Consider the following 25,365-nt stretch of genomic DNA (forward strand, 5'->3'; position numbering starts at 1 on the left):
GCCAGGATGGTCTCGATCTCCTGACCTCGTGATCCGCCCGCCTCGGCCTCCCAAAGTGCTGGGATTACAGGCTTGAGCCACCGCGCCCGGCCAATAAAATTATTTTCATTGTGGTTTTATACACACACATTTGGCGTTTCAACCATTTTTTTTAACCATTTTTAAAGTGTACAGTTCAGTGCTATTAATTACATTTATAATGATGGAGTAATCATCCCCACTAATCATTTCCACAAGTATTCATTGTCTCATACAGAAACTGGGGGGGAGGGATTGCATTGGGAGTTATACCTGATGTAAATGACGAGTTGATGGGTGCTGACGAGTTGATGGGTGCAGCACACCAACATGGCACAAGAATACATATGTAACAAACTTGCACGTTATGCACATGTACCCTAGAACTTAAAGTATAATAATAATTAAAAAAAAAAGAAACTGTACTCTGAGATGGACTCTCGCTCAGTTGCCCAGGCTGGAGTGCAGTGGTGCAGTCTCGGCTCACTGCAAGCTCTGCCTCCTGGGTTCATGCCATTCTCCTGCCTCAGCCTACCAAGTAGCTGGGACTATAGGCGCCCGCTACCGTGCCTGGCTAATTTTTTGTATGTTTAGTGGCGGGGTTTCACCATGTTAGCCAGGATGGTCTCAATCTCCTAACTTTGTGATCTGCCCACCTCGACCTCCCAAAGTGCTGGGATTACAGGCATGAGCCACTGTGCCCAGCCAGAAACTGTACTCTTGAAGGTGTAACCCCCTAATTTCCTGCAGGCCCTTGGTAAAATGTAATCTACTTCCTCTCTATGAATTTTGCGTATCCTAGATGCCTCCTATTAAGTTGATCCTTGTGTAGGGTGGTATTTTTATCACTCTAAACTTTGACATTAGTTATGCAAATGGAAGGCGTGTGTCTTTAAACTGCTGTGTATTAGCTCTGTGACATGCATTTTTGTCTTCTAGGCAGAGAAAAACAGAGCTGCAGCAATGGCAAACAATTTACAAAAGGGAAGTGCTGGACCTATGAGGCTTTATGTGGGCTCATTACACTTCAACATAACTGAAGATATGCTTCGTGGGATCTTTGAGCCTTTTGGAAGGGTAAGTCCACAGTCTTCAATGAATCTTCAGTAGGTTGTTGATCTGAGTATAACTACATACTTTCTTTTTTTTTTTTTTTTTTTTTTTTTTTTTGAGACTGAGTCTGGCTCTGTCGCCCAGGCTGGAGTGCAGTGGCCGGATCTCAGCTCACTGCAAGCTCCGCCTCCCGGGTTCACGCCATTCTCCTGCCTCAGCCTCCCGAGTAGCTGGGACCACAGGCGCCCGCCACTTCGCCCGGCTAGTTTTTGTATTTTTTAGTAGAGACGGGGTTTCACCGTGTTAGCCAGGATGGTCTCGATCTCCTGACCTCGTGATCCGCCCGTCTCGGCCTCCCAAAGTGCTGGGATTACAGGCTTGAGCCACCGCGCTCGGCAACTACATACTTTCTGTATGTCCTTCTTGTGTCTGGCATTGTGGTCTTGAGCTCAGTTCAGAGCAGCTTGGATTTTGTTCTGGAGGACTTGTCTGTGCTATATACCTAAACCAAGAGTGTCTAACTAGTTTTGTGTTAAGGAGATACAGTTTCCAAGACTGTTCTGTCACTGTGAGCAATGAACCTTTTCCACTCAGTAATTTTAGCAAAAGGCATAAATTTAAAAGGAGCTAGATAGAACAAATAAAATATAACTTTTAAAAATGGATTCGGCCGGGCGCGGTGGCTCAAGCCTGTATTCCCAGCACTTTGGGAGGCCGAGACGGGCGGATCACGAGGTCAGGAGATCGAGACCATCCTGGCTAACACGGTGAAAGCCCGTCTCTACTAAAAATTACAAAAAACTAGCCGGGCGAGGTGGCGGGCGCCTGTAGTCCCAGCTACTCGGGAGGCTGAGGCAGGAGAATGGCGTGAACCTGGGAGGCGGAGCTTGCAGTGAGCTGAGATCCGGCCACTGCACTCCAGCCTGGGTGACAGAGCGAGACTCCGCCTCAAAAAAAAAAAAAAAATGGATTCACCGGCCGGGTGCAGTGGCTTACACCTGTAATCCCATCTATTTGGGAGGCCGAGGCAGGTGGATTGCTTGAGGTCAGGAGTTTGAGACCAGCTTGGCCAGTGTGGTGAAACCTTGTCTATACTAAAAATACAAAAAGAAAGAAAAGAAAAAGAATAATCATAGATATTTGAGAAATCTACGTACCATATAAAAATGAACATCAGGGCCTGGCGCGGTGGCTCACGTCTGTAATCCCAGCACTTTGGGAGACCGAGGCGGGTGGATCAAGAGGTCAGGAGATCGAGACCATCCTGGCGAACACAGTGAAACCCCATCTCTACTAAAAAAAATACAAAAAAATTAGCCAGGCGTGGTGGTGGGCGCCTGTAGTACCAGCTGCTCAGGAGGCTGAGGCAGGAGAATGGCGTGAGCCTGAGAGGCAGAGGTTGCAGTGAGTCGAGATCGCGCCACTGCACTCCAGCCTGGGTGACAGAGCGAGACTCCATCTCAAAAAAAAAAAAAAAAAAAATCAGGGAACAGTTGATACTTAAATTAGTTACTTTAGAGTATGATTTGTCAAACTGTTGCTTAAATTTTGAGATGGGAGTTTCACTCCTTTCCCCTAGACTGGAGTGCAATGGCGCAATCTCGGCTCACTGCAACCTCTGCCTCCCGGGTTCAATTGATTCTCCTGCCTCAGCCTCCTGAGTAGCTGGGATTACAGGCTCTGACCACCACACCCAGCTAATTTTTGGTATTTTTAGTAGAGACTGGGTTTCTCCATGTTGGTCAGGTTGGTCTCGAACTCCTGACCTTAGGTGATCTACCCGCCTCGGTCTCCTGAAGTGTTGTGATTACAGGCGTGAGCCGCTGCGCCCAGACCCATTTTAGGTTGTCAGTGCCATATGGACTTGTTGCAAGTACTCAACTCTCCTCCAAACAGCTGTAAGCTGTTAAGAAAATGAGTATGGGCAGGGCACAGTGACTCATGCCTGTGATCCCAGCACTTTGGGGGGCTGAGTTGGGTGGATCACTTGAGGTCAGGAATTCGAGACCAGCCTGGGCAACATGGTGAAACCTGGTCTCTGCTAAAAATGCAAAAATTAGCCGGGCTTGGTGGCATATGCCTGTAGTTCCATGTTACTACTCTGGAGGCTCAGACAGGAGAAACATTTATAAAACAAGTCAAGCCGGAGTTGGTCCATAGGGTATATGTAGTTTGCTTACCTTTGCCCTAGAACAATTAGTCTGTATTAAGTGCCCAACTCCATTAAACATTAAACATTATGTAGAAACTTTAATAAGAAGCCCTTTTTAAAGGTTTAATTTTTTGGAGTCTGAGTCTTCCGCTGTCACCCAGGCTGGAGTGCAGTAGCACACTCTTGGTTCACTGCAGCCTCTGCCTCCCAGGTTCTAGTGATTCTTGTACAGCTTCCCTAGCAGCTGGAATTATAGGTGCATGCCACCACACCTGGCTTTTTTTTTTTTTTTTTTTTTTTTTTTTGAGACGGAGTATCACTTTTGTTTCCCAGGCTGGAGTGCAATGGCGTGACCTCAGCTCTCTGCAACTCTCGTCTCCCGGGTTCAAGCGATTCTCCTGCCTCAGCCTCCCAAGTAGCTGGGATTACAGACATTCGCCTCCACGCCCTGCTCATTTTGTATTTTTAATAGAGACAGGGTTTCTCCATGTTGGTCAGGCTGGTCTCAACTCCTGGCCTCTGGTGATTCGCCCTCCTCAGCCTCCTGAAATGGTGGGATTACAGGCGTGAGCCACTGAGCCCGACCTTATTTTTTGTGTTTTAGTAGAGACGGGGTTTCACTGTGGTGCCCAGGCTGGTCTTGAACTCCTGAGCTCAGGCAGTCTGCCTACATCAGCCTCCCAAAGTGCTGGGATTACAGGTGTGAGCCAGCAAGCCCAGTCTAAATGTTTATATTGTTTATTTTTTGCTGACTAATGCTCCTAGAATATCTTATCCGTATCATAGCCTCACTTCATACACGACTACCCCTTTTCTAGAGGCAACCCTTATCTGTTTTTTTTTTAAACATCCTTCCATAGACATTCTGTGGCTTAGCAAATACTAGCAAATAAACTTTGCTTCTTTTTTTTTTATAATTTTGGTAAAATATACTTAACATTAAAAGGTCCTTCCTTATTTGAGACAGAGTCTCCGTCTGTGACTCTGACTGGAGTGCAACAGCATAATGCAAGCTCACTGTGTAGCGTCCACCTCCTCAACATGCGATCCTCCTGTCTCCCAGAGTGCTGGGATTATAGACCTGAGCCAACCCACCTGGCTGGATGCTCTGTTTTAATTTTTCACTCCTTTTTTTTTTAATGGACAGCTTAATCGGGAGGTTGTGTTACAATTCACTGATTGAAAGTAAACTTAATGGTTTTTAGTTAGTACCGTTCACAGAATTGTGCAGTTAACGCCCAGTTCATTGTATATCGCCAAATTCATTGGAATAACTTTTAGTTACTCCATTTTTACAATTCTGCCTGATATAATTGGAAATTACTACTTGGTGTTATTAGCATAGTGGGAAGGAAACATCGATTTTGTTTCTACCTTCTAATGGTAATTTACAATGGATTTCTGGTTTTCATGGTTTAGTATTGATGTAAAAGATAATCTTAGTTTAAAATCATGCCGGGCGCGGTGGCTCAAGCCTGTAATCCCAGCACTTTGGGAGGCCGAGACAGGCGGATCACAAGGTCAGGAGATCGAGACCATCCTGGCTAACACGGTGAAACCCCGTCTCTACTAAAAAATACAAAAAACTAGCCGGGTGAGGTGGCGGGCGCCTATAGTCCCAGCTACTCGGGAGGCTGAGGCAGGAGAATGGCATAAACCCAGGAGGCAGAGCTTGCAGTGAGCTGAGATCCGGCCACTGCACTCCAGCCTGGGCCACAAAGCGAGACTCCGTCTCAAAAAAATAAATAAATAAAATAAAATAAAATCATGGTTTTTTTTCCTACTCCCTCTGCTCCCCAATGCATAATTTCTTGCTTGGGAAGTTTCTAGAGTTTGTTTTTTTTGAGACCAAGTCTCACTCTGTTGCCCAATCTGGAGTACAGTGGCATGCTCTGGGCTTGTTGCAGCCTCTGCCTCTCGGGTTCAAGCGATTCTCCTGCTTCAGCATTCTGAGTAGCTGGGCGTACAGGCATGCGCCACTAAGCCCAGACAATTTTTGTATTTTTGTTGGAGACCTGATTTCGCCATGTTGGTGGAGACATGTTTCACCTGGTCCCAAACTCCTGACCTCAGGTGATTCGCCTCCTTCAGCCTCCCAAAATGCTGGGATTACAGGTGCCAGCCACCATGCTCAGCCTAATTTTTTTCATTTTATAAATATAAAATTATAGTTTCTAGACTTCAAAAAGACTTCTTGGTGATGAGGTTTTGTGATGAGGATGAGGAGACTGGTAGATTTTTAAAACCATGTTTCAGGGAATAAAGTAGTTTTGTACTCTGCTTTTGAGTTAAATAGTAATTGTGCTTTTCAATTATAGATTGAAAGTATCCAGCTGATGATGGACAGTGAAACTGGTCGATCCAAGGGATATGGATTTATTACAGTAAGTATTTACCATAATTACATTACTTAGGTTTTTTTTTCTTTTAACTGTATTTACTGTGTTGCTCAGATCAGTCTCTAGTTCCTGGCCTTAAGTGATGTCCTACCTTAGCCTTCCAAATTGCTGGGATTTACAGGACTGAGCCTCTGTGTCTGATCAAAAAAATTTTTTTTCACAGCAAAGTTTAATATGCCCTTGTAACAAAAGGCAGGCACAGCTCACACATGAATGTGAAAACCAAATTATCACACTTAGGAACTCCTAAAATTTTTTGATCTAAGTTGCATAGTAAAAGTACAATAAAAGTACAATAATAGTTAATAATGGTGGGGAAGACAGCATGTTTAATATTTTCAAGTGATTTAAATTAGTTTTTGTGGCTGGGCGCGGTGGCTCACACCTGTAATCCCAGCACTTTGGGAGGCCGAGGCGGTTGGATCACCTGAGGTTAGAAGTTCGAGACCAGCATGGCAAAACCCTATCTCTACTAAAAAGTACAAAAAGTAGCCAGACATGGTGATGGGTGCCTGTAATCCCAGCTACTTAGGAGGCTGAGGCAGGAGAGTCACTTGAATCTGGGAGGCGGAAGTTGCAGTGAGCCGAGATCGCACCACTGCACTCCAGCCTGGAGGACAAGAGTGAGACTCCGTCTCAAAAGAAATTTTCGCACAGTGGCTACTTTTTAGTAAGCAGCAGTTACCATTTATTATATAATGAAAGTTTTTTTTTTTGTTTTTTTTTTTTGAGACGGAGTCTCGCTCTGCCGCCCAGGCTGGAGTGCAGTGGCCGGATCTCTGCTCACTGCAAGCTCCGCCTCCCGGGTTCACGCCATTCTCCTGCCTCAGCCTCCCGAGTAGCTGGGACTACAGGCGCCCGCCACCGCGCCCGGCTAGGTTTTTGTATTTTTTAGTAGAGACGGGGTTTCACCATGTTAGCCAGGATGGTCTCGATCTCCTGACCTCGTGATCCGCCCGTCTCGGCCTCCCAAAGTGCTGGGATTACAGGCTTGAGCCACCGCGCCCGGCCAATGAAAGTTTTTAAAACGATGTGTTAGTCCATTGTGTGTTCCTATAAAGTAATACTCAAGACTGGATAATTTATAAAGAAAAATTATAAAGACGGGTCTCACTATGTTGGTTAGGTTGGTGTCAAAACTCCTGGGCTTAAGTGTTCTCCCACTTTAGCCTCTCAAAGTGCTGGAATTATATGCATGAAGCTCTGCTTCTGGCTTTAATTTTTAATTAATTAACTTGTTTTTTCATGAGCTAGAGTCTCGCTTTGTTGCCCAGGCTGTAGTGCAGTTGAGACCAGCCTGGCCAACATGGCGAAACCCCATCTCTACTAAAAATACAAAAATTAGCTGGGCATGGTGGTGCTTGACTGTAATCCCAGCTACTCGTGAGGCAAGGCAGGAGAATTGCTTAAACTCAGGATGTGGAGATTGCAGTGAGCCAAGATTGTGCTATTGTGCTCCAGCGCTCCAGCCTGGGCAACAGAGTAAGACTATGCCTCGAAAGAAAATAAAACTAAAAATAAATAAATATAAAATAATTTAAGAAAATAGGTTTATTACGTCCTGCAGGCCATATAAACATGACACTAAGAGCTGCTCAGATTCTGTGGTGGCCTCAGGAAGCTGTTAATCGTGCTTCACAAAGCCTTTACTTGTGGTTATAGCTTGGAGGAGCAGGTGTGTCACTTGGAGAAAGGGAGGAGGAGAGAGGAAGATGTCCTGTGAAGTAACAGAGCAAGAACCCTTGCCCATTAGCAGGGGGAGTACACCAAGCCATTCATGAGGGATCTGCCTTTTCATACTTTTTGTCAAGTCACACCTTCCACAGTGGGCATCCCATTTCAACATGAGATTTAGAGGGGACAAGGATCCAAACTATATTACTGTGTTCCTATTATCCTTTACTATATCCTATATATACATATATATAGGATGTATATATATGGTCAGCCAGATAGTCATGTAGTTGAATGTTTTATACTTTCATCTTTGATAACCTTTTGAAACATTGTTAACAGTTAAATAAACGAAGGTCTGTTAACAATTCTTTTTTACTTAAGATCCTTTTTTTAATGTACATACCTCACAACCAAGACTAGAATTGTCTTATCAAAAATGATTTTGGGCTGTGTGTGGTGGCTCATGCCTGTAATCCCAGCCCTTTGGGAGGCCAAGGGGGTGGATCACCTGAGGTCAGGAGATTGAGACCATCCTGGCCAACATGGTGCAACCCAGTCTCTACTAAAAATACAAAAAATTAGCTGGGCATGGTGGTGGGTGCCTGTAATCCTAGCAACTAGGGAGGGTGAGGAAGAATTGCCTAAATCCGGGAGGCAGAGGTTGCAGTGTGCTGAGATGGCGCCACTGCCCTCCAGCCTGGGTGACAGAGAAGAATCTTGTCTCAAAAATTTTTTTTAAAAAAGTGTTTTTGGCTAGCCATGGCTGCCCTGTCTTAGTAGGGTTATGAGGTGACGGTTGAAGTAATTGTAAGAAGATTTAAGAAGATATGCCTTTTACTTTTAAAAGCGAACTGTTTTTGTGTATTAACATCTCATTATGAAACTCATACATGATGGTACTTTTTTCAGATGTGTGAGCTCTGTAATCTTTTAAGGTCCTGGAAACAGTGTTTTTTTGTTTTTTTGTTTTTTTGTTTTTGAGACGGAGTATCACTCAGTCGCCCAGGCTGGAGTGCAGTGGCGTGATCTCGGCTCACTGCAAGCTCTGCCTCCTGGGTTCATGCCATTCTCCTGCCTCAGCCTCCCAAGGAGCTGGGACTACAGGCGCCCGCCGCCTTGCCTGGCTAATTTTTTGCATTTTTAGTAGAGACGGAGTTTCACCATGTTAGCCAGGATGGTCTCGATCTCCTGACCTCGTGATCCGCCCGCCTTGGCCTCCCGAAGTGCTGGTATTACAGGCGTGAGCCACCGTGTCCGGCCTGGAAACAGTATTTTTTAAAGTACATTATATATCTCTGTCAGGAAATTAAAAGTGTTGACTTATATCTACATTTCAATAAAATGTAAGCCTGTTCTGTGTTGATAGCGAATCTGTTTAACTTGTCATTGGGCTGTTACCTACCTCAGTGAACTGGTGAAAGGAGAAAATTATGAAACATAGCTCACCAATTTTATTTTTTTATTCTAGTAACTTTAGTGTGGATATTTTCCATCTTTTTTCCTCCAAATAAGCCATTGTGGGTATATGTATAAATCAGAATTTTATATATATGTAATTTACATCAAGTTATGTATTTAATTGCTTATATAAAAGTAGTGTTTTATATGTGAGGATTATATTGACTTTCGTCAGTGGGCACATTTTTACTAGAAAAGTACTAAATTCTACCTCAGGTGTTCTGCCTGCCTCGGCCTCCCAAAGTGCTGAGATTACAGGTGGGAGCCACTGCACCCAGCCAGTTTTCACATTTTCTTTTTTTTTTTGTTTTTTTTTGTTTTTTTTTTTTTTTTTTTTTGAGACGGAGTCTTGCTCTGTCACCCAGGCTGGAGTGCTGTGGCCGGGTCTCAGCTCACTGCAAGCTCCGCCTCCCGGGTTCCCGCCATTCTCCTGCCTCAGCCTCCCGAGTAGCTGGGACTACAGGCTCCCGCCACCTCGCCCGGCTAGTTTTTTGTATTTTTTAGTAGAGACAGGGTTTCACCGTGTTAGCCAGGATGGTCTCGATCTCCTGACCTCGTGATCCGCCCGTCTCGGCCTCCCAAAGTGCTGGGATTACAGGCTTGAGCCACCGCGCCCGGCCAGTTTTCACATTTTCTAACCATGATCCCATGTTCTCAAATATAAAGCTGTCATTACTGGTAATATCTTCTATGTAAACTACCGCATCAACAAGCCTAATTTAATTTGCTTGTGTCGTCTTCATGTGTGTTATGTTTGCTACTTACCAGTTGAAAATTCTACCTTCGTATTCAGGAGTAATTATTGAATATACTAAAAATAAATTTGTATTTTAAAGTACAGTTTATATTTTAAAAACTAAAACACTGTCTCCTGTCCCCGCCTTCCCCATCGTATAGTTTTCTGATTCAGAATGTGCCAAAAAGGCTTTGGAACAACTTAATGGATTTGAACTAGCAGGAAGGCCAATGAAAGTTGGTCATGTTACTGAACGTACTGATGCTTCGAGTGCTAGTTCATTTTTGGACAGTGATGAACTGGAAAGGACTGGAATTGATTTGGGAACAACTGGTCGTCTTCAGTTAATGGCAAGACTTGCAGAGGGTAAGTGTTCCTTGCTACTACGAATGATTTACTGTAGGTATTGTAATGGAAAAGAAAGGTAGCCATGCAAACTAAGAAGTGGAAAAAGATTTTATCTTATTTTGTAGTTGGCGTTATTCTTGGGCACACTGCATGTTATTTTATAGATGATGTGCCTTGTATTAATGTGTGGAAATCTATATTAACGTGTTTTGAACGCCACAGCATAATTTGCAAGACTTCCTTTATGTAGTGTTTACATGTCATACTTAGGATATTACAAGTTTTTCTTTTTGTAATTTCTTATTTTTTTTTTTTTTTTGAGACGGAGTCTCGCTGTGTCGCCCAGGCTGGAGTGCAGTGGCCGGATCTCAGCTCACTGCAAGCTCCGCCTCCCGGGTTTTTACGCCATTCTCCTGCCTCAGCCTCCCGAGTAGCCGGGACTACAGGCGCCCGCCACCTCGCCCGGCTAGTTTTTCGTATTTTTTAGTAGAGACGGGGTTTCACCGTGTTAGCCAGGATGGTCTCGAACTCCTGACCTCGTGATCCGCCCGTCTCGGCCTCCCAAAGTGCTGGGATTACAGGCTTGAGCCACCGCGCCCGGCGTAATTTCTTATTTTTTGATGCAAGGTCTAGCTCTGTTGCCCAATTTGGAGTGCAGTTGTGCGATTCTGGCTCACTGCAACCTCTGCCTCTTTGGCTGAAGTCCTCCCACCCTAACCTCTAAATAGCTGGGACTAACAGTAGTAAACCACCACCACCGTGGCTGGCTAATTTCTGTTTTTTGTTGTTGTTGTTGTTGTTGTTGTTGTGGCTAATTTCTGTTTTTTTTTTTTGTTGTTTTTGTGGTTGGTTGGTTGGTTGGGTTTTTTTTGTTTTTTTTTTTTTTGTTTTTTTTTTTGAGACAGAGTCTCGCTGTGTCGCCCAGGCTGGAGTGCAGTGGCGCGATCTCGGCTCACTGCAAGCTCCGCCTCCCGGATTCATGCCATTCTCCTGCCTCAGCCTCCTGAGTAGCTGGGACTACGGGCACCCGCCACCGCGCCCGGCTAATTTTTTGTATTTTTAGTAGAGACGGGGTTTCACCGTGGTCTCGATCTCCTGACCTTGTGATCCGCCCGTCTCGGCCTCCCAAAGTGCTGGGATTACAGGCGTGAGCCACCGCGCCCGGCCTCGTTGGTTGTTTTTAAGACATGGGGTTTCTGCCGGGTGCAGTGGCTCACAACTGTAATCCCAGCACTTTGCGAGGCCGTGGCAGGTGGATTGCCTGAGGTCAGGAGTTTGAGACCAGCCTGACCAGCATGGAGAAACCCTGTCTCTACTAAAAATACAAAATTAAGTGGGCATGGTGGCGCATGCCTGTAATCTCAGCTACTCAGGAGCCTGAGGCAGGAGAATCACTTGAACCTGGGAGGGGGAGGTTGCAGTGAGCTGGGACTGCGCCATTGCACTCCAGCCTGTGCAACAAGAGTGATAGTCCATCTCAAAAAATATATATATATAGAGAGAGAGATGGAGTTTCACAGTTGTTGCCCAGGTTGATCTCTATCTCTAAGTGAACCACCTCCCTGAGTGCTAGCTAAGATAACAGGCATAAACCACCACACTCGGCCCTCCTTGCAGTTTGTTTTAGTGAAGTGGTCATGATATTAACCATCCAGGAAACTTCGTTTCTCTGCTCTCAACATAGTAAGAACTTTAAGACTATTCTTTTACAGGTACAGGTTTGCAGATTCCACCAGCAGCACAGCAAGCGCTACAGATGAGTGGCTCTTTGGCATTTGGTGCTGTGGCAGGTAGGAATTGAATCTTTTCTAATTTTAAATCATTGTTTTTTCATCTAATTCGAAAATTTTCCAAATTTTTACATTCAAAAGGACTTACTGAGAATTCAATTCATCAAGTACTTATAACCTGTTAGTTTCTAGTCTTCTATTTAAGGAAGTGGAGATGTAGGCTAGAATTAACCATGCATCAAAATGAGCTGTCAGGACAATTTTAAACCCTGCACCCCAGTTTTTAGTTGAAACTCATTGACATAATATATTTTAAATTAGATTAAGTGATATATTTTAAAATATATCACTTTTGTTGAATACTACAAGGTCTATATTGTTTGATCGAAAAAATATTTGTTGTAATATTCGAATTCAGAAAATACCAGAGGCATTTAAAAAAGCTTTACTTAAAACTATTGTAGTAGTAAGAGTGTAAAGACAGTTATTTTTCTTAATAGTACATACAAATTTAAGATCATGAATTGGGAGATGGAGGTTTTGGACACAACAGGAAAAGAAGGGTGAATTGACATTTTTATAATTGTGTAAAAAGGGATTTAGTTTATAAAACACTCATTCCCCCGCGCGCCTCTTCCCACCTTTTTAAATTTATTTTTTATTGTTTTTTTTTATGACAGTTGACTTGCTCTGTTGCCCAGGCTGGAGTGCAGTGGTGCAGTCTCGGCTCACTGCAACCTCCACCTCTTGGGTTCAAGCAATTCTTGTGCCTCAGCCTCCCGAGTAGCAGGGATATTTTTAGTAGAGATTGGGTTTCACCACGTTGTCCAGGCTGGTCTTGAACGCCTTACCTCAAGTGATCTGCCCGCCTTGGCCTCCCAAAGTGCTGGGATTACAGATGTGAGCCACTGCGTTGGGCCCTCATGCCTTAATTACCTGTAACTTCTACATTGACCCAAATCTAGGAGATAGGATAGGATTTAATTTTGAAATGTCAAAGACATGCCTTTAGAACATTATAAGAGGAACCTTGTAGTGTAGAGACCCGCCTGCCTCAGCCTCCAAAATCCTGGGCTACAGGCATGAGCAGCCTTACCTGGCTGGTCTTTTGACCTTATATACGAAGTGAGACTGTAACTCAGAAGATACATTTTAGACCCTGGTAGTACTGCATCTGAATGTATGGAGAGGTCCTGTGGTTGCTTCATGACTTTCTTCAAAATTGAAGGCTCAATATTCAATTAAAGTAGAAGATCATTTCTGTTTTTACATTTATTTTTTCACTGCTTTGCCTTCTTAGTGGATGTTCTTAAGTGTGTGAGTACCTTTAGAAAACCTGCCTTTGGTTTCATTTCCTTTCTATCAAATTGTATGACTTATCTTGAAATTTGACAAGCAGTTACTCCCTAGAATTTCTGACAACGATGCCAGTTTATACTTATAAGAAGAATCAACCACTAAGGCATTTGTGTATTTAGCAGTCATTTGATCCCTCCTTAAGTTATTCCATTGGATTAATACATATTTTCAGTTTATAGTGTTAGCTATTTGATCCTTTATAGTGAATAATTGTCGATTGCTACTTGCTCTAATTGATACTAAATTCATTACTTAGAGAATTATACCCTATTATTGCAGTTTAAAAGTTTTTTGTTTTTTTTTTTTAAACCAGAAAACTGTTTACCTATTTTGCTTCCCGTTGTTCATATTGTTCTTTGACAATTCAGAAAATTTTTAGTTCCTGTTCTAGGTATTCCACTAAAGGGTGGTGAAAGATTTGTTCCAGCCTTCAGGGAATTGATACAGTGACAAAAAGGGGTCATTTATAGACAATTACTGTTACACCCTGGATGCTGTATCAGATACCTTCATTTGCTCTGAATATCTTCAGTTAACTGAAGATTATCCTCTGTTAAATACCAGTTCTACCGTCAGCCATTATTTTATTATGTATGACTGTACCTCTCGGGTTCTTTCTTATCATGTAGTTTATATTAAGATTGTTTGAATGTAGGCAGCTAAAATCCTAAAACTCCATATGGATTCCTGATAATAGTCCCTACCCTTTGTCTATGTATCTTGTTATATTCTCTTTTTTAGTGCTGGTGGTAGAGATGATTTTAAAGATCATTCTGTTTTATTAGACTTACTATAAATTTCTTCTGCATTAAATAACACTCATGTTTTAGGTGAATATCTGTGTAACTGGATGTTTTTCTCCAGATGGTGGTCATTAAAATACTACATATAACCTGTTGAAATAAAATTGTTGAGTGTTCACTGTGTTTGAGGCCCTTGTCCCCTAAGTCTTTTAAAGCTATTGGGTGAAACCAGGGGTGGATCATCACTATATCCACATTATTTTATTTTGCCAGTTTGATAGGCCCTTTCTAAGATAGGTTAGAGTCTTTATCTTTATGAAACCCATGCTTTATTTTTTACTTTGTCCAAATGATATGACAAATCATTTTTGAAATTAAGATTGGGTTGATAGACAAAATAGCATGGATTTCTGATATCTATACATTTTTTCCCATTTTAGGAAAAAAAAGACAAATTGTGTTATTATTTAAAGTTTACTGACACTGTTCACATGGTCATGTCTTCAAGTTCCTTCAGTATACACCAGTTACATTTCTTCAGCTCCCTGAGATGCCAATTTTGAGCACCTGGGACCCAGGTATTTTATCCTGATACAACTTGGGCTGCACATCCCGGTACTTTTTTGCCCATGTTTTATGATCGTTTTCTCTCCCCAGCAAGAAACCCGTATATGTGGTAATAAAGTGTTGAAATTGAATCAGATTTTATTGAAAATTAGGTTACTGAATCAAAATTTTAATGTTGTATATTTCTATCAAAAGAACTTCAGGAGAGCATTATAGCACTGTGGCAGACTTAATCTTCAGACTTGCCACTGTTGCACTCTGTAGCAGCTTTAAGATGGCATCCACTGTAGAAATCTAACGATTATATGAGAAAATATATTGGTCACATCCCTCTTATTTTTAATACTGATTGATTTTCCTAAACTTCATAGCTTGTAAGAAAACTCCAGAAATTTTTATGCCTGCCTTGCTAAATTTTTACACTAGGCCAGGAAATCATTAATAAAGTTGACCCATTATGGGCTAGATTTGACAAGTTAAATCTTTGAAAAGTCCTTAAAAAATAATATATACATACTTTTGGAATGGTATGTTTCCCAATGGTGATGTTCTTCCTAAATTGGGAAATAATTGAAACTGTTACAGCTTTTTTATGTGCACTATTTACAATTTTACAATATCCTTTTAAAGTGTTAAGTACTATGGCCTCTAAAAATATAAATACTTGTATTTCCCAAGTACTTGGAATTGAATTCTCAAGATCAGGGTTTTTCAGTCATTTTCTGACCGGTGTGCTTCCCTTTCCCCATTTCCCATTATTCCCAGCTGTATAGTAGTGTAGTGGAATTCACTTGAGATATGGAAGAGTAGTTTAGTCTAGGAAAAGAGAGGGAAAAGTAAGTTTCCCAGGATAATAGGGGGAAGAAAAAAGGCCCCAAAGCCTTGTCAATGAGGAATGGGGAAGGAGGTTTTGCTGCCAGGTTTTACTAAGTACATTTCAATAAACCCTGCTGTTGTAGTCCTCTTTTATTAATGCTTTCCTGACATTTACCCTGTTAGTTGAGGCTCTTCATTGTTCCTGCACTGAGCTGTAGAATTCTCTTTTGTTATAGATTTGCAAACAAGACTTTCCCAGCAGACTGAAGGTGAGTTGAAGTGTTTCTATTTTTTATTTTTGTCTTTGAAATAGAATTAAATGTAGTAAGACAGTTTTCTGTATTTATTGTCACATTTTTATACCAGTAATTTGGACTGAATTTTGACACAATGGCACATAGTGGTATATTCATAGTAATCTGTCTATATTTCAGAAGACCTAACCCAAATTAATGGACTTAAAAAAAAATCAAAATAACAATTTTTTTTTTTTTGCTTTAGTTTGCTTAAAATTTTCAGCTTTGTTTTTGTTTTATGCCTGTGTGTTCTGAGTGTTGATAAGTTGCATATAGAAGTCAGGAAATAAAGTATTTTCTTGTTAACGAGTAGGCAAGTATTTTAGAACGTGGAATCTGGAAGTTGTCTCAGTATAAAATTACGAATCATGCTATAAAACTCACCTTTTTTTGCTTAAGACATAGTACTCAGTGATTTATTTAAGCCAGTACCAAGCAATAAGAGGTTTATCCAAACTTAAATTACAAGCATATTTCAGAGAAACCATTCATTAAGTAGGCTATGATTTCTTGTTTTTAGTTATCACTAAATCTCTGTTGCTTGACATGAGCATTTGGCTGTTAATGTAAGTTTTGTATCTTTTGTAGGAGTATGCTTAATGTTTAGGGAAATGATTATGAGAAAGATATGTCATGTTCCATCATAGACAATAATTAAATTTTTTCACAAACAAGATGCTTCTACTCAGTGCTGTTTTGTTAAGAGATTTTAAAAAGATTTTCCCAGATTTACTGTGTTCTGCATTGATCTAGGTTGAACGTGAATATTTGTATAGTACATTTTCTTAATATTTTTTAGTATTCATGGTATATAATCATACTAAACTTGAGAAACTGGAAGAATCAAGTCTTCCTCAGTTGTGTTTAGACTTTCTAGTTTTTTCAGGGATACTTCCATATCTTCTGTAAGCTATTCAGTGATTTTCATTTTTGCATAGTTATAATACACTCTTGAATCTAACTTTTCCAGTAGAATTTGATGTTACATTAAAATTTTGTTTAAAATAAAACTTTATAAAAGAAAAAAATACTTGTATATTACAGAGAAGCTAAAGTACTTGTAATGCTACCAGAAAGTCATCATTTTATGATATATTTTATGCACAGCCCTAATTTCTCGGTGTAATAGTTCTGATACTTTAAGTGATCGTTTATTTTAATTACCGTAATTTCTAATGCACTGTTTTATCCTTAGCTTTGTTGTTATTATGTTTTGGAATGAAATTTGGTCAGATAATATGATTACGGTGAGTTCTGTAACAGCTACTGGTAATATTTTTGTAAATCACGTGAAAGCATTGGAGCAACTGTCTTGGAAAATGCTCTTTAAACTTCAAACCCCAGTATGTTTTGGTAGTAGTGGATATTACACATATATGCTGCTCTTTTCAGTGTTCTTTTATTGTGCTAAAGCATCATTTTTAAAACATTTATGAATAGGATTTATTTTTCTTAATAGGATTGTTATAATAGGATTTATTTTTCTAGGACATTGTCTTTAAACACTTGGATGATTTTTTTTTTTTTTTTTTTTTTTTTTTTTTTTTTTTTTTTTTTTTTTTGAGACGGAGTCTCGCTCTGTCACCCAGGCTGGAGTGCAGTGGCCGGATCTCAGCTCACTGCAAGCTCCGCCTCCCGGGTTCACGCCATTCTCCGGCCTCAGCCTCCCAAGTAGCTGGGACTACAGGCGCCCGCCACCTCGCCCGGCTAGTTTTTTTGTATTTAATAGAGACGGGGTTTCACCGTGTTAGCCAGGATGGTCTCGATCTCCTGACCTCATGATCCGCCCGTCTCGGCCTCCCAAAGTGCTGGGATTACAGGCTAGAGCCACCGCGCCCGGCCCACTTGGATGATTTTTATATGTCTTTTAATTCTTTTATAATTACAGTTTGTAGATTTAAAAAACTTCATGGGCAGAAAGCTGAGAGATAGGAAAGGATATAGATTTATTTGGCATTTCACAAGGATTTTGTTTTATCCCTTCTTATTCGGGTATTGAGATTTTGTCTAATCAAATTGATTTTGATAACACGTAAAGTTTAATTTCCCTGTTAAAAATAGGATTCTGAATGTCTGTTTCAAGTATTAGGTTACCTCAGTTTTCTGGCACCTAAAAGCTACTGATACATACTTTAGTAGCAGTATTAAATAAAGTAAAATACTCCAATGACATCCTAGTTACATGCTTGGGGTGGGTTTTTGGTTTCCTTTAAGTATTTGAGGGATACTTTCATGCATTTTCCATGAAACTAATTTTTCTCTCTCTTTTTTTAGCTTCAGCTTTAGCTGCAGCTGCCTCTGTTCAGCCACTTGCAACACAATGTTTTCAACTCTCTAACATGTTTAACCCTCAAACGTAAGTAATGGACTTTATTCTTGATATTTCCTATCAAAGTGTTAATAGAGTTGTTTTGAAAATATATTTTCCATATATTTCTCTCTCTCTTTTTTTTTTTTTTTAAGATGTAGTTTCGCTCTTGTTGCCCAGGCAGGAGTGCAATGGCACGATCTTGGCTTACTGCAGCCTCCGCCTCCCGGGTTCAAGCAGTTCTCCTGCCTCAGCCTCCCGAGTGGCTGGGATTACAGGCATGCGCCACGACACCCGGCTAATTTTGTAGTTTTAGTAGAGACGGGGTTTCACCATGTTGGTCAGACCAGTCTCAAACTCCCAACCTGATGTGATCCGCCCACCTCAGTCTCCCAAAGTGCTGGGATTACAGGCGTGAGTCACTGTGCCCGGCCTGGTATTTCCATATTTCATTTGAAACTGCATAGTTTTGATCCTTTTAAAATAATTTTTCAGACAGGCGTGGAAACTATGCCTAGCTAGTGATTAGGATACTAATAACTGTTAGCATTAGAATGCTAGTAACTATGCCCAGGTAGTGATTAGAATGCTATTTTTTAACTCTTCTCATTGGTTTTAAATATTGTATTTATATTATAGTACATCCAATCAAAATGTAGATTTGTTTCGATTTCGATAAGTTACATTTTATATAATGACAGTTGTATGACTGTTTCATTCAAAGAGTCTTGAATTCTTTTGTTTTCCCAGTACCAAATTTATCTGTAAAATGGTGATAAACTTTTGTAGTAAGTATCGTTTAATAGATAGCATTGAAGTATTTAACTTTTTTTGTTGGAGCCATAGTCTCACTCCAGGTTGGAGTGCAGTGGCGCCACCGGCTTTATCTCAGCTCAGTGCAACCTCCATCTCCCAGGTTCAAGCAATTCTCATGCCTTCCAAGTAGCTGGGATTACAGGTGCACACCACCACGCCCAACTACTTTTGTGTTTTCAGTAGAGACAGGGTTTTCCCATGTCGGCCAGGCTGGTCTCGAACTCCTGACCTTAAGTGATCTGCTCGCTTCAGCCTCCGAAAGTGCTGGGATTACAGGCATGTGTCATGATGCCTGGCTGATTTTTATATCTTTATAGTAGAGATAGGGTTTTGCCATGTTGGCCAGGCTGGTCTTGAACTCCTGACCTCAAGTGATATGCCAGCCTCAGCCTCCCAAAGTGCTGGAATTACAGGCATGAGCTGCTGTGCCTGGCCCATTTAACTATTTAAAAGTCACTTGCAGGTTATGCGGAGTCATAAAATTAGGTTGGGATCAATGTTTTCTATCTTATTTGGCTTTGATTTTCCCCAGAGCCCTATACCTTTTAACTTTTTTTGTTTTTTGAGACGGAGTCACCTAGGCTGGAGTGCAGGGATTTGATACTGGCTCACTGCAACCTCTGCCTCCTGGGCTCAACCGATTATCCTGCCTCAGCCTCCAGAATAGCAGGGATTACAGGCACCTGCTACCACTCCTGGCTAATTTTTGTATTTTCAGTAGAGACTGGATTTCTCCATGATGGCCAGGCTGGTCTCAAACTCCTGACCTCTGGTGATCTGCCCACCTTGGCCTCCCAAAGTGCTGGGATTACAGGCATGAGTCACCATGCCCGGCCTCATTGAAAATTTATTTTTCAATACCAGACTGCAGTATTCTTTGGGAAAGAGACATTCTGTCAGTGTGCTTTTTTTCCAAAGTATTTTTTTAATTCATAGAATATTTAATTTTTTGGATACATTTGTAAATATATAGTTTGTTTCAATAGTATTTAAGAGTCCTTAATACTTTCTTACAGAGAAGAAGAAGTTGGATGGGATACAGAGATTAAGGATGATGTGATTGAAGAATGTAATAAACATGGAGGAGTTATTCATATTTATGTTGACAAAAATTCAGCTCAGGTATTTTCATCTTTATAAATGATGTTAGGTTGTTTGTCTCTACTTAGTCTTCACACATGTGGTGCATGCTATGGTCACTGTCTTCCATTATAGTTTTTGTGTGTGTGTACCTGAAAGTAGCTTTAATATAGTGGCTAAATAAACCCTCCAAAATAAAATCAGTAACAGTTTGATCAGGGTATGAGGAGGAGTTTCTAGTAATGCTCAAAGCTTGCTGTGAAATCTTGGCATCTTGATTCATTCTTAGGCTGCATATAAATCATAGAGAAAAGATAAAACAGGGCAAGTTTGGGAGCATAAGTCATTTTTCAATAAAATTCTGCGTGTACTTACTAGCCAGTGGAACAATTATGGTAAACCATTTTGTGGTTATAGAGCACTAAGTTTCTACAGGCAACTTGAATAAACTTAACTTGGGTCTATTTTGTATACAGCAACATCTTTACCTTTTTTTCATTTTTTTCTGTGTTTTAGGGCAATGTGTATGTGAAGTGCCCATCAATTGCTGCAGCTATTGCTGCTGTCAATGCATTGCATGGCAGGTGGTTTGCTGGTGAGTTTGAATTTATTTTTTTTATTCATTGTTATTAGGACTCTAAAATGAAGACGTTAAACCCAACATGTCTGTTTCTTTCAATAGGTAAAATGATAACAGCAGCGTATGTACCTCTTCCAACTTACCACAACCTGTTTCCTGATTCTATGACAGCAACACAACTACTGGTTCCAAGTAGACGATGAAGGAAGATATAGTCCCTTATGTATATAGCTTTTTTTCTTTCTTGAGAATTCATCTTGAGTTATCTTTTATTTAGATAAAAATAAAGAGGCAAGGATCTACTGTCATTTGTATACAATTTCCTGTTACCTTGAAAAAATAAAAATGTTAACAGGAATGCAGTGTGCTCATTCTCCCTAAATAGTAAATCCCACTGTATACAAAACTGTTCTCTTGTTCTGCCTTTTAAAATGTTCATGTAGAAAATTAATGAACTATAGGAATAGCTCTAGGAGAACAAATGTGCTTTCTGTAAAAAGGCAGACCAGGGATGTAATGTTTTTACTGTTTCAGAAGCCTAACTTTTTACACAGCAGTTACATTTCACATTTCACTAATGTTGATATTTGGCTGATGGTTGAGCAGGTTTCTGAAATACACATCTAGTGTATGGAAATACAAGACAGCTAAAGGGCTGTTTGGTAGCATCTCATTTTGCATTCTGATTAATTGCCAAGAAAGGGAGATTTCAAAATTACAATATTTCTTGATGGTATCTTTTCAATTAATGTATCTGTAAAAGTTTCTTTGTAAATACTATGTGTTCTGGTGTGTCTTAAAATTCCAAACAAAATGATCCCTGCATTTCCTGAAGATGTTTAGTGAGAGTCTGGTAAGCAAAGCAGTCTGAGAAAGAAATAGGAAATGCAGAAATAGGTTTTGTCTGGTTGCATATAATCTTTGCTCTTTTTAAGCTCTGTGAGCTCTGAAATATATTTTTGGGTTACTTCAGTGTGTTTGACAAGACAGCTTGATATTTCTATCAAACAAATGACTTTCATATTGCAACAATCTTTGTAAGAACCACTCAAATAAAAGTCTCTTAAAAAGGCCACAAGAAATCTTCATTTTTCAAATGTTTTAAAGTTACAGAAATTTGAGAATAGAGTATTAGGTTCTTTTAGTTGCAATTCATTACTTGCCATTTGGGAAAATGTGCCAAGTCTGCGGAAACTTGCCCTCACGTTGCCCCCCATGAATTCCTTTATGCCATTATAGTCTAGCCCTGTGTATTTTAGAAGAATGTATCAAAACTGAGGGGTTTACAAAAAAGAAAAGCCAACAGCCGGGCCTTAAAACCTGGGCATTCTTGGTCTCCTGCATTGGGCATATTTGTGAAGAAAAGTTTCACTATTTACAATACATATTTAACAAAATGGCTTAACTTCAAACTGGTTTCCCAAATTGATATATCTGCATATATTACTGCATTAAGGGGTTTTCAGCTTTCATACTAGGTGGAAAGTAAGCCATCACCATTTATACTCAATTCTCTTCAACTGTTTGTATCCTGGTAAATCTTATGAGTAGGCAATGCTGCTCCTAATTTACCTTCAAATACTGATTTCCTTACCTCATTTGTTCAACTTTTTTTTTTGTTGGCATTGAAGCACAAGTTTTACAGACTTAAGTTTATTTAAAGAGCTTGAGTTTGGGGGAGCATCAGAATTTCATACGAGTCATTTTGTTTGACATTCCATTGTTTTGGTGATTTAATTTGAATGGAAACTCCCAAAGTTCAATTTCTTTTTGAGACGGAGTCTTCCTCTTTGGCCCAGGTTGGAGTGCAGTGATGTGATCTCGGCTCCATCTCCCAGGTTCAAGCAATTCTCCCGCCTCAGTCGCCTGAATAGCTGGGACAGGTGTGCACCATTGTGCCCAGCTAATTTTTGTATTTTTTGCAGAGACGGTTTTTGCCATGTTAGCCAGGCTGGTCTCAAACTGATCTCAAGTGATCCACCTGTCCTGGCCTCCCAAAGTGCTGGGATTACAGGCATGAGCCACCGTGCATGGCCTCATTGAAAATTTCTCAATACTAGACCGCAGTGTTCTTTGGGGCAGAGACATTCTGTCAGTGTGCTCTTTTTCCAAAGTATCCCCTGCTATCAATTTTTTCCTTGAACCAAGTCTTGACAGGAAACAAATCTGCTGTGTCATTGCTTTCTAGAGAACCGGACCAGCAAACATGGCCTTTAGTGATTAATCTCATCTGTGCCAAACTTTAGTCACTACCACAGAATGAAATTTGGTGTTTAAATAACGTTCAGAGGAAATGTGGTTGGAGTGTAGTAACTTGAATAGTGTTGTGCATGGAAAAGGGTCATTTTGGGTGAAACTTGATGTCCAGTCAGTTCCTGAGTCAGCATCCCACTGGTTTGAAAATCTGTAGCTAATCTGGTAATGTCCTTAATTTCCTCCTGCCTGTCAGTATTCCAAAGTGTTCATTTAGTTTCTTTTATCTTTATAATAACAGTGACTACCATCTTTGAAAGTTCTGTTTAAGAAATGCTTAATGGGCAATGCAGGTTAGTAACTCCAAGGTCTGCGTGGCCTAGGCAGGTGAGATGGACAGTTGCCTCACTACAGAAGCTTTTTATCATCAAACTCTAGTAAGTTTTGTGGATGGCAAGCTATAGAGATGGTTGATGACTGGTTAGAAAATCATCTGGAATTTAGCCAGTTGAGAAGCTACAGAAGTGGCTGGTGTTTCTAATTTTTTTCACAGTGGAAAAATTGTTTTGCTTTTTCTGATAAAGCCACTAAGTATATCTAAAGAACAACCTCGAGCCGGACATGGTGTCTTAGGCCTGTAATCCCAACACTAGGAGACGGAGGCGGGTGGATCACAAGGTCAAGAGTTCGAGACCAGCCTGGCCAACACAGTGAAACCCCATCTTTACTAAGAATACAAATTTTTTTGTTTTGAGATGGACTCTCGCTCTGTCTCTCAGGCTGGAGTGCAGTGGCTCGATCACAGCTCCCTGCAACCTCTACCTCCTGGGTTCAAGCGATTTTCCTGCCTCAGCCTCCCGAGTAGCTGGGACTACAGACATGTGCCACCACACCCGGCTAAGTTTTTGTATTTTTAGTAGAGATGGAGTGTCACCGTGTTAGCCTGGATGGTCTCCATCTCCTGACCTTGTGATCCGCCCGCCTCGGCCCCCCAAAGTGCTGGGATTACAGGTGTGAGCCACCGCACCCGGCCTAAGAATACAAAATGTAGCTGGGCATGGTGGCGTGTGCCTGTTATCACAGCTACTCAGGAGGCTGAGGGAGGAGAATCGCTTGAATGCAGGAGGCAGAAGTTGTGGTGAGCTGAGATCATGGCACTGCACTCCAGCCTGGGCGACCAAGCAACCAACCAACCTCAGGATGAACAATGCTTTGGAAATAATGCAATGTGTGACCTTGAGGAAATTTTGGCTTATAAATCCGTTTTTTAAAGTAGTTTTTCTCCTTTAAAATGGTGATCGTGGTAAGAAGCACAGAGTTGTACTGAGTAATTAGTTGACTAGTGTCTATGGAAAGTACTAGACACTCCCGTTTTCCAATTCTGGATTAAGAGGCAGGCCTTATGAAAGAGAAAACACTGACTACTCAAAGACTTTCTTTTATTAGTACGTGGGCTGGGATGGATGGGAAGGGATAGATGTAGTGGGCAACCATGGTTAGCATCGGATGCCCATCCCAATGGCCATGAATGTGCCAAACGTGCCGCCACTCTGCATCATGGTTTTCCCAATGCCGCCCATCAGCTCTCGACCCCGCATTCCGATCCTGAGGAGGAAACCAAGATGGGGCTATTTGGTAACAAAAATAACAGAGTATTAACTGCTCCTTTCCAATTTTTTGCTAACACTAGTCTAGCAACCCCTACATCTCATTTTCCACTTACTGGATATTACCTCTTACTACCTGGGGTAGGTAATGAGAAGGAAAAAGATCCATCTGGGTCTCCAGGGAATTCTGGTGGATGTCGTATTAACTGCCTTCAGTTTGTGGAAGGCAGCAGATGCAATGTAAAATACATAGGCAGAGAAACCAGTTTTTTGGACTGGTGTTGCCTGCAGGTTAAATAAGACCCAATAAAGACATCTATCTTTTAGTTTCTTAATGATTTTGGAGTAACGTTGGGGTTCAAGAGCCACCTCTGCAATTTACACATAGTGTGAAGTGTAAAATGGGCATCTCATTATTTACAGGATTTTGAAAACTACAGGATTTAGCACAGTGCTTAACATAGAGTAAGTGCTCGGTAAATGGTAATTTACAATCTGGAGATAGAGCAATAACAGCTCCTAAATGTGAAAATGACTTTCAGAGTGTAAAGTTTGACTGCTTTATCTCTGTTGTATCCTGTATCCAGAATAGTAAAACCGCTGAACAAGTTTCTTTCCTCATGCGCAATTGGAAATAAAAATAAAAGCAACAGTAGTAACCAGTTACTGAGCACTTAATATGTGCCAGATTCTGTGCAAAGTGTGCTGATCGAATTTTTAGAACTCTATAAGGTAGACGCTGTCTTCATTCTACACTTAAGGAAACCCAGTCTCCAACTTGCCTAAAGTCACCGAACCAGTAAGAAAAGGGCCAGAAAGCAGTTTGACTCTAAAGCTCAAATTCTTAAGCATTGACCCTTCCAACCTGACCTTTCAGATTGAAGGTGGTTTGGAATGAGTCTGGCTCGCGATGGGACAGAGAGGGAAGTCTAAAGGATTAGGAGGCTGTGTTCAGGCTCCAGGCCGAATGGGGTAGGGCCGGAAGATCTGGTTGTCCTACCCAGAGATCACCGCCCGCGCCCCTCACCTGAGACAGGAAAAGGTGCCGAAGAGCGCCCCGGCCGCCATGCCCACGGCGCAACCCATCACGAAGCCCATCTTGACGCGGTCGAAGCAGCTTGGCTGGGACTGTCCGTAGGGACCCACGGCCACCGGCATCTGCGGGGGATAGGAAAGTGTGGGCCCAGGCGCTGGCCCAAGAGTCGGGCGGGGACGGAGGCGGCAGGCGGGAAGTGGGCCCAAGGGCTCGGGGGAAGTCAGGGAAGGAAAATCCATGGGTAGCCCGACTCCAACACCCTCTTCGCGTTTCGGCCCCGCGTCGCCCTGCGCCTACCTCACCTAGCTCGCGGCCTCGGTCGCTCAGCTCTACGTCTCTCCCGGAAAACGACGGGGAGGGCGCTCGAGGCCCGATGAATCGCTTCCGGATCGC

The 25,365-nt window shown here is 41.5% G+C and overlaps 2 protein-coding genes and 1 non-coding gene across 21 annotated transcripts in view; 1 reads left to right on the forward strand and 2 right to left on the reverse strand.

The window, feature by feature from the left end:
• Nucleotides 1–21,211, forward strand: part of RBM39 (RNA binding motif protein 39) — a 42,281-nt gene extending 21,070 nt beyond the window's left edge. For 13 of the 16 annotated variants that reach the window (XM_025398054.1, XM_025398052.1, XM_025398042.1 and 10 more), the window contains 9 exons: nt 958–1,095; nt 5,542–5,607; nt 9,655–9,859; nt 11,554–11,631; nt 15,275–15,325; nt 17,627–17,708; nt 19,493–19,598; nt 20,073–20,151; nt 20,239–21,211. In XM_025398054.1, the coding sequence (XP_025253839.1) occupies nt 958–1,095; nt 5,542–5,607; nt 9,655–9,859; nt 11,554–11,631; nt 15,275–15,325; nt 17,627–17,708; nt 19,493–19,598; nt 20,073–20,151; nt 20,239–20,339 (906 nt within the window). In that variant the 3' untranslated portion in view covers nt 20,340–21,211. The remainder of the gene's footprint in view (nt 1–957; nt 1,096–5,541; nt 5,608–9,654; nt 9,860–11,553; nt 11,632–15,274; nt 15,326–17,626; nt 17,709–19,492; nt 19,599–20,072; nt 20,152–20,238) is intronic. The other 3 variants (XM_025398044.1, XM_025398050.1, XM_025398051.1) reach the window with 2 other exon arrangements.
• On the reverse strand, nt 5,778–5,877 carry LOC112633915. The gene has a single exon (XR_003121673.1). It is a non-coding gene; the product is annotated as a small nucleolar RNA U13 (small nucleolar RNA).
• A 2,540-nt stretch (nt 21,212–23,751) lies between the features above and the next one.
• Nucleotides 23,752–25,351, reverse strand: ROMO1 (reactive oxygen species modulator 1). Of its 4 annotated transcripts, none has more exons than XM_025398981.1 (3): nt 25,270–25,351; nt 24,964–25,094; nt 23,752–23,934 (listed from the first exon to the last, which is right to left on the reverse strand). In XM_025398981.1, the coding sequence occupies exons 2-3, from the start codon at nt 25,092–25,094 to the stop codon at nt 23,826–23,828; spliced, it is 240 nt and encodes a 79-aa protein (XP_025254766.1). In that variant the 5' UTR covers nt 25,270–25,351; the 3' UTR covers nt 23,752–23,825. The 4 variants fall into 4 exon arrangements, with proteins under 4 accessions (XP_025254766.1, XP_025254768.1, XP_025254770.1 ...); XM_025398983.1 differs by having other exon boundaries at nt 25,275–25,343; XM_025398985.1 differs by lacking the exon at nt 25,270–25,351 and adding an exon at nt 25,232–25,263.
• Nucleotides 25,352–25,365: the final 14 nt, after the last annotated feature.

Source organism: Theropithecus gelada, chromosome 10 (genome assembly GCF_003255815.1).
Source record: "Theropithecus gelada isolate Dixy chromosome 10, Tgel_1.0, whole genome shotgun sequence".
NCBI classification, from domain to species: Eukaryota; Metazoa; Chordata; class Mammalia; order Primates; family Cercopithecidae; genus Theropithecus; species Theropithecus gelada.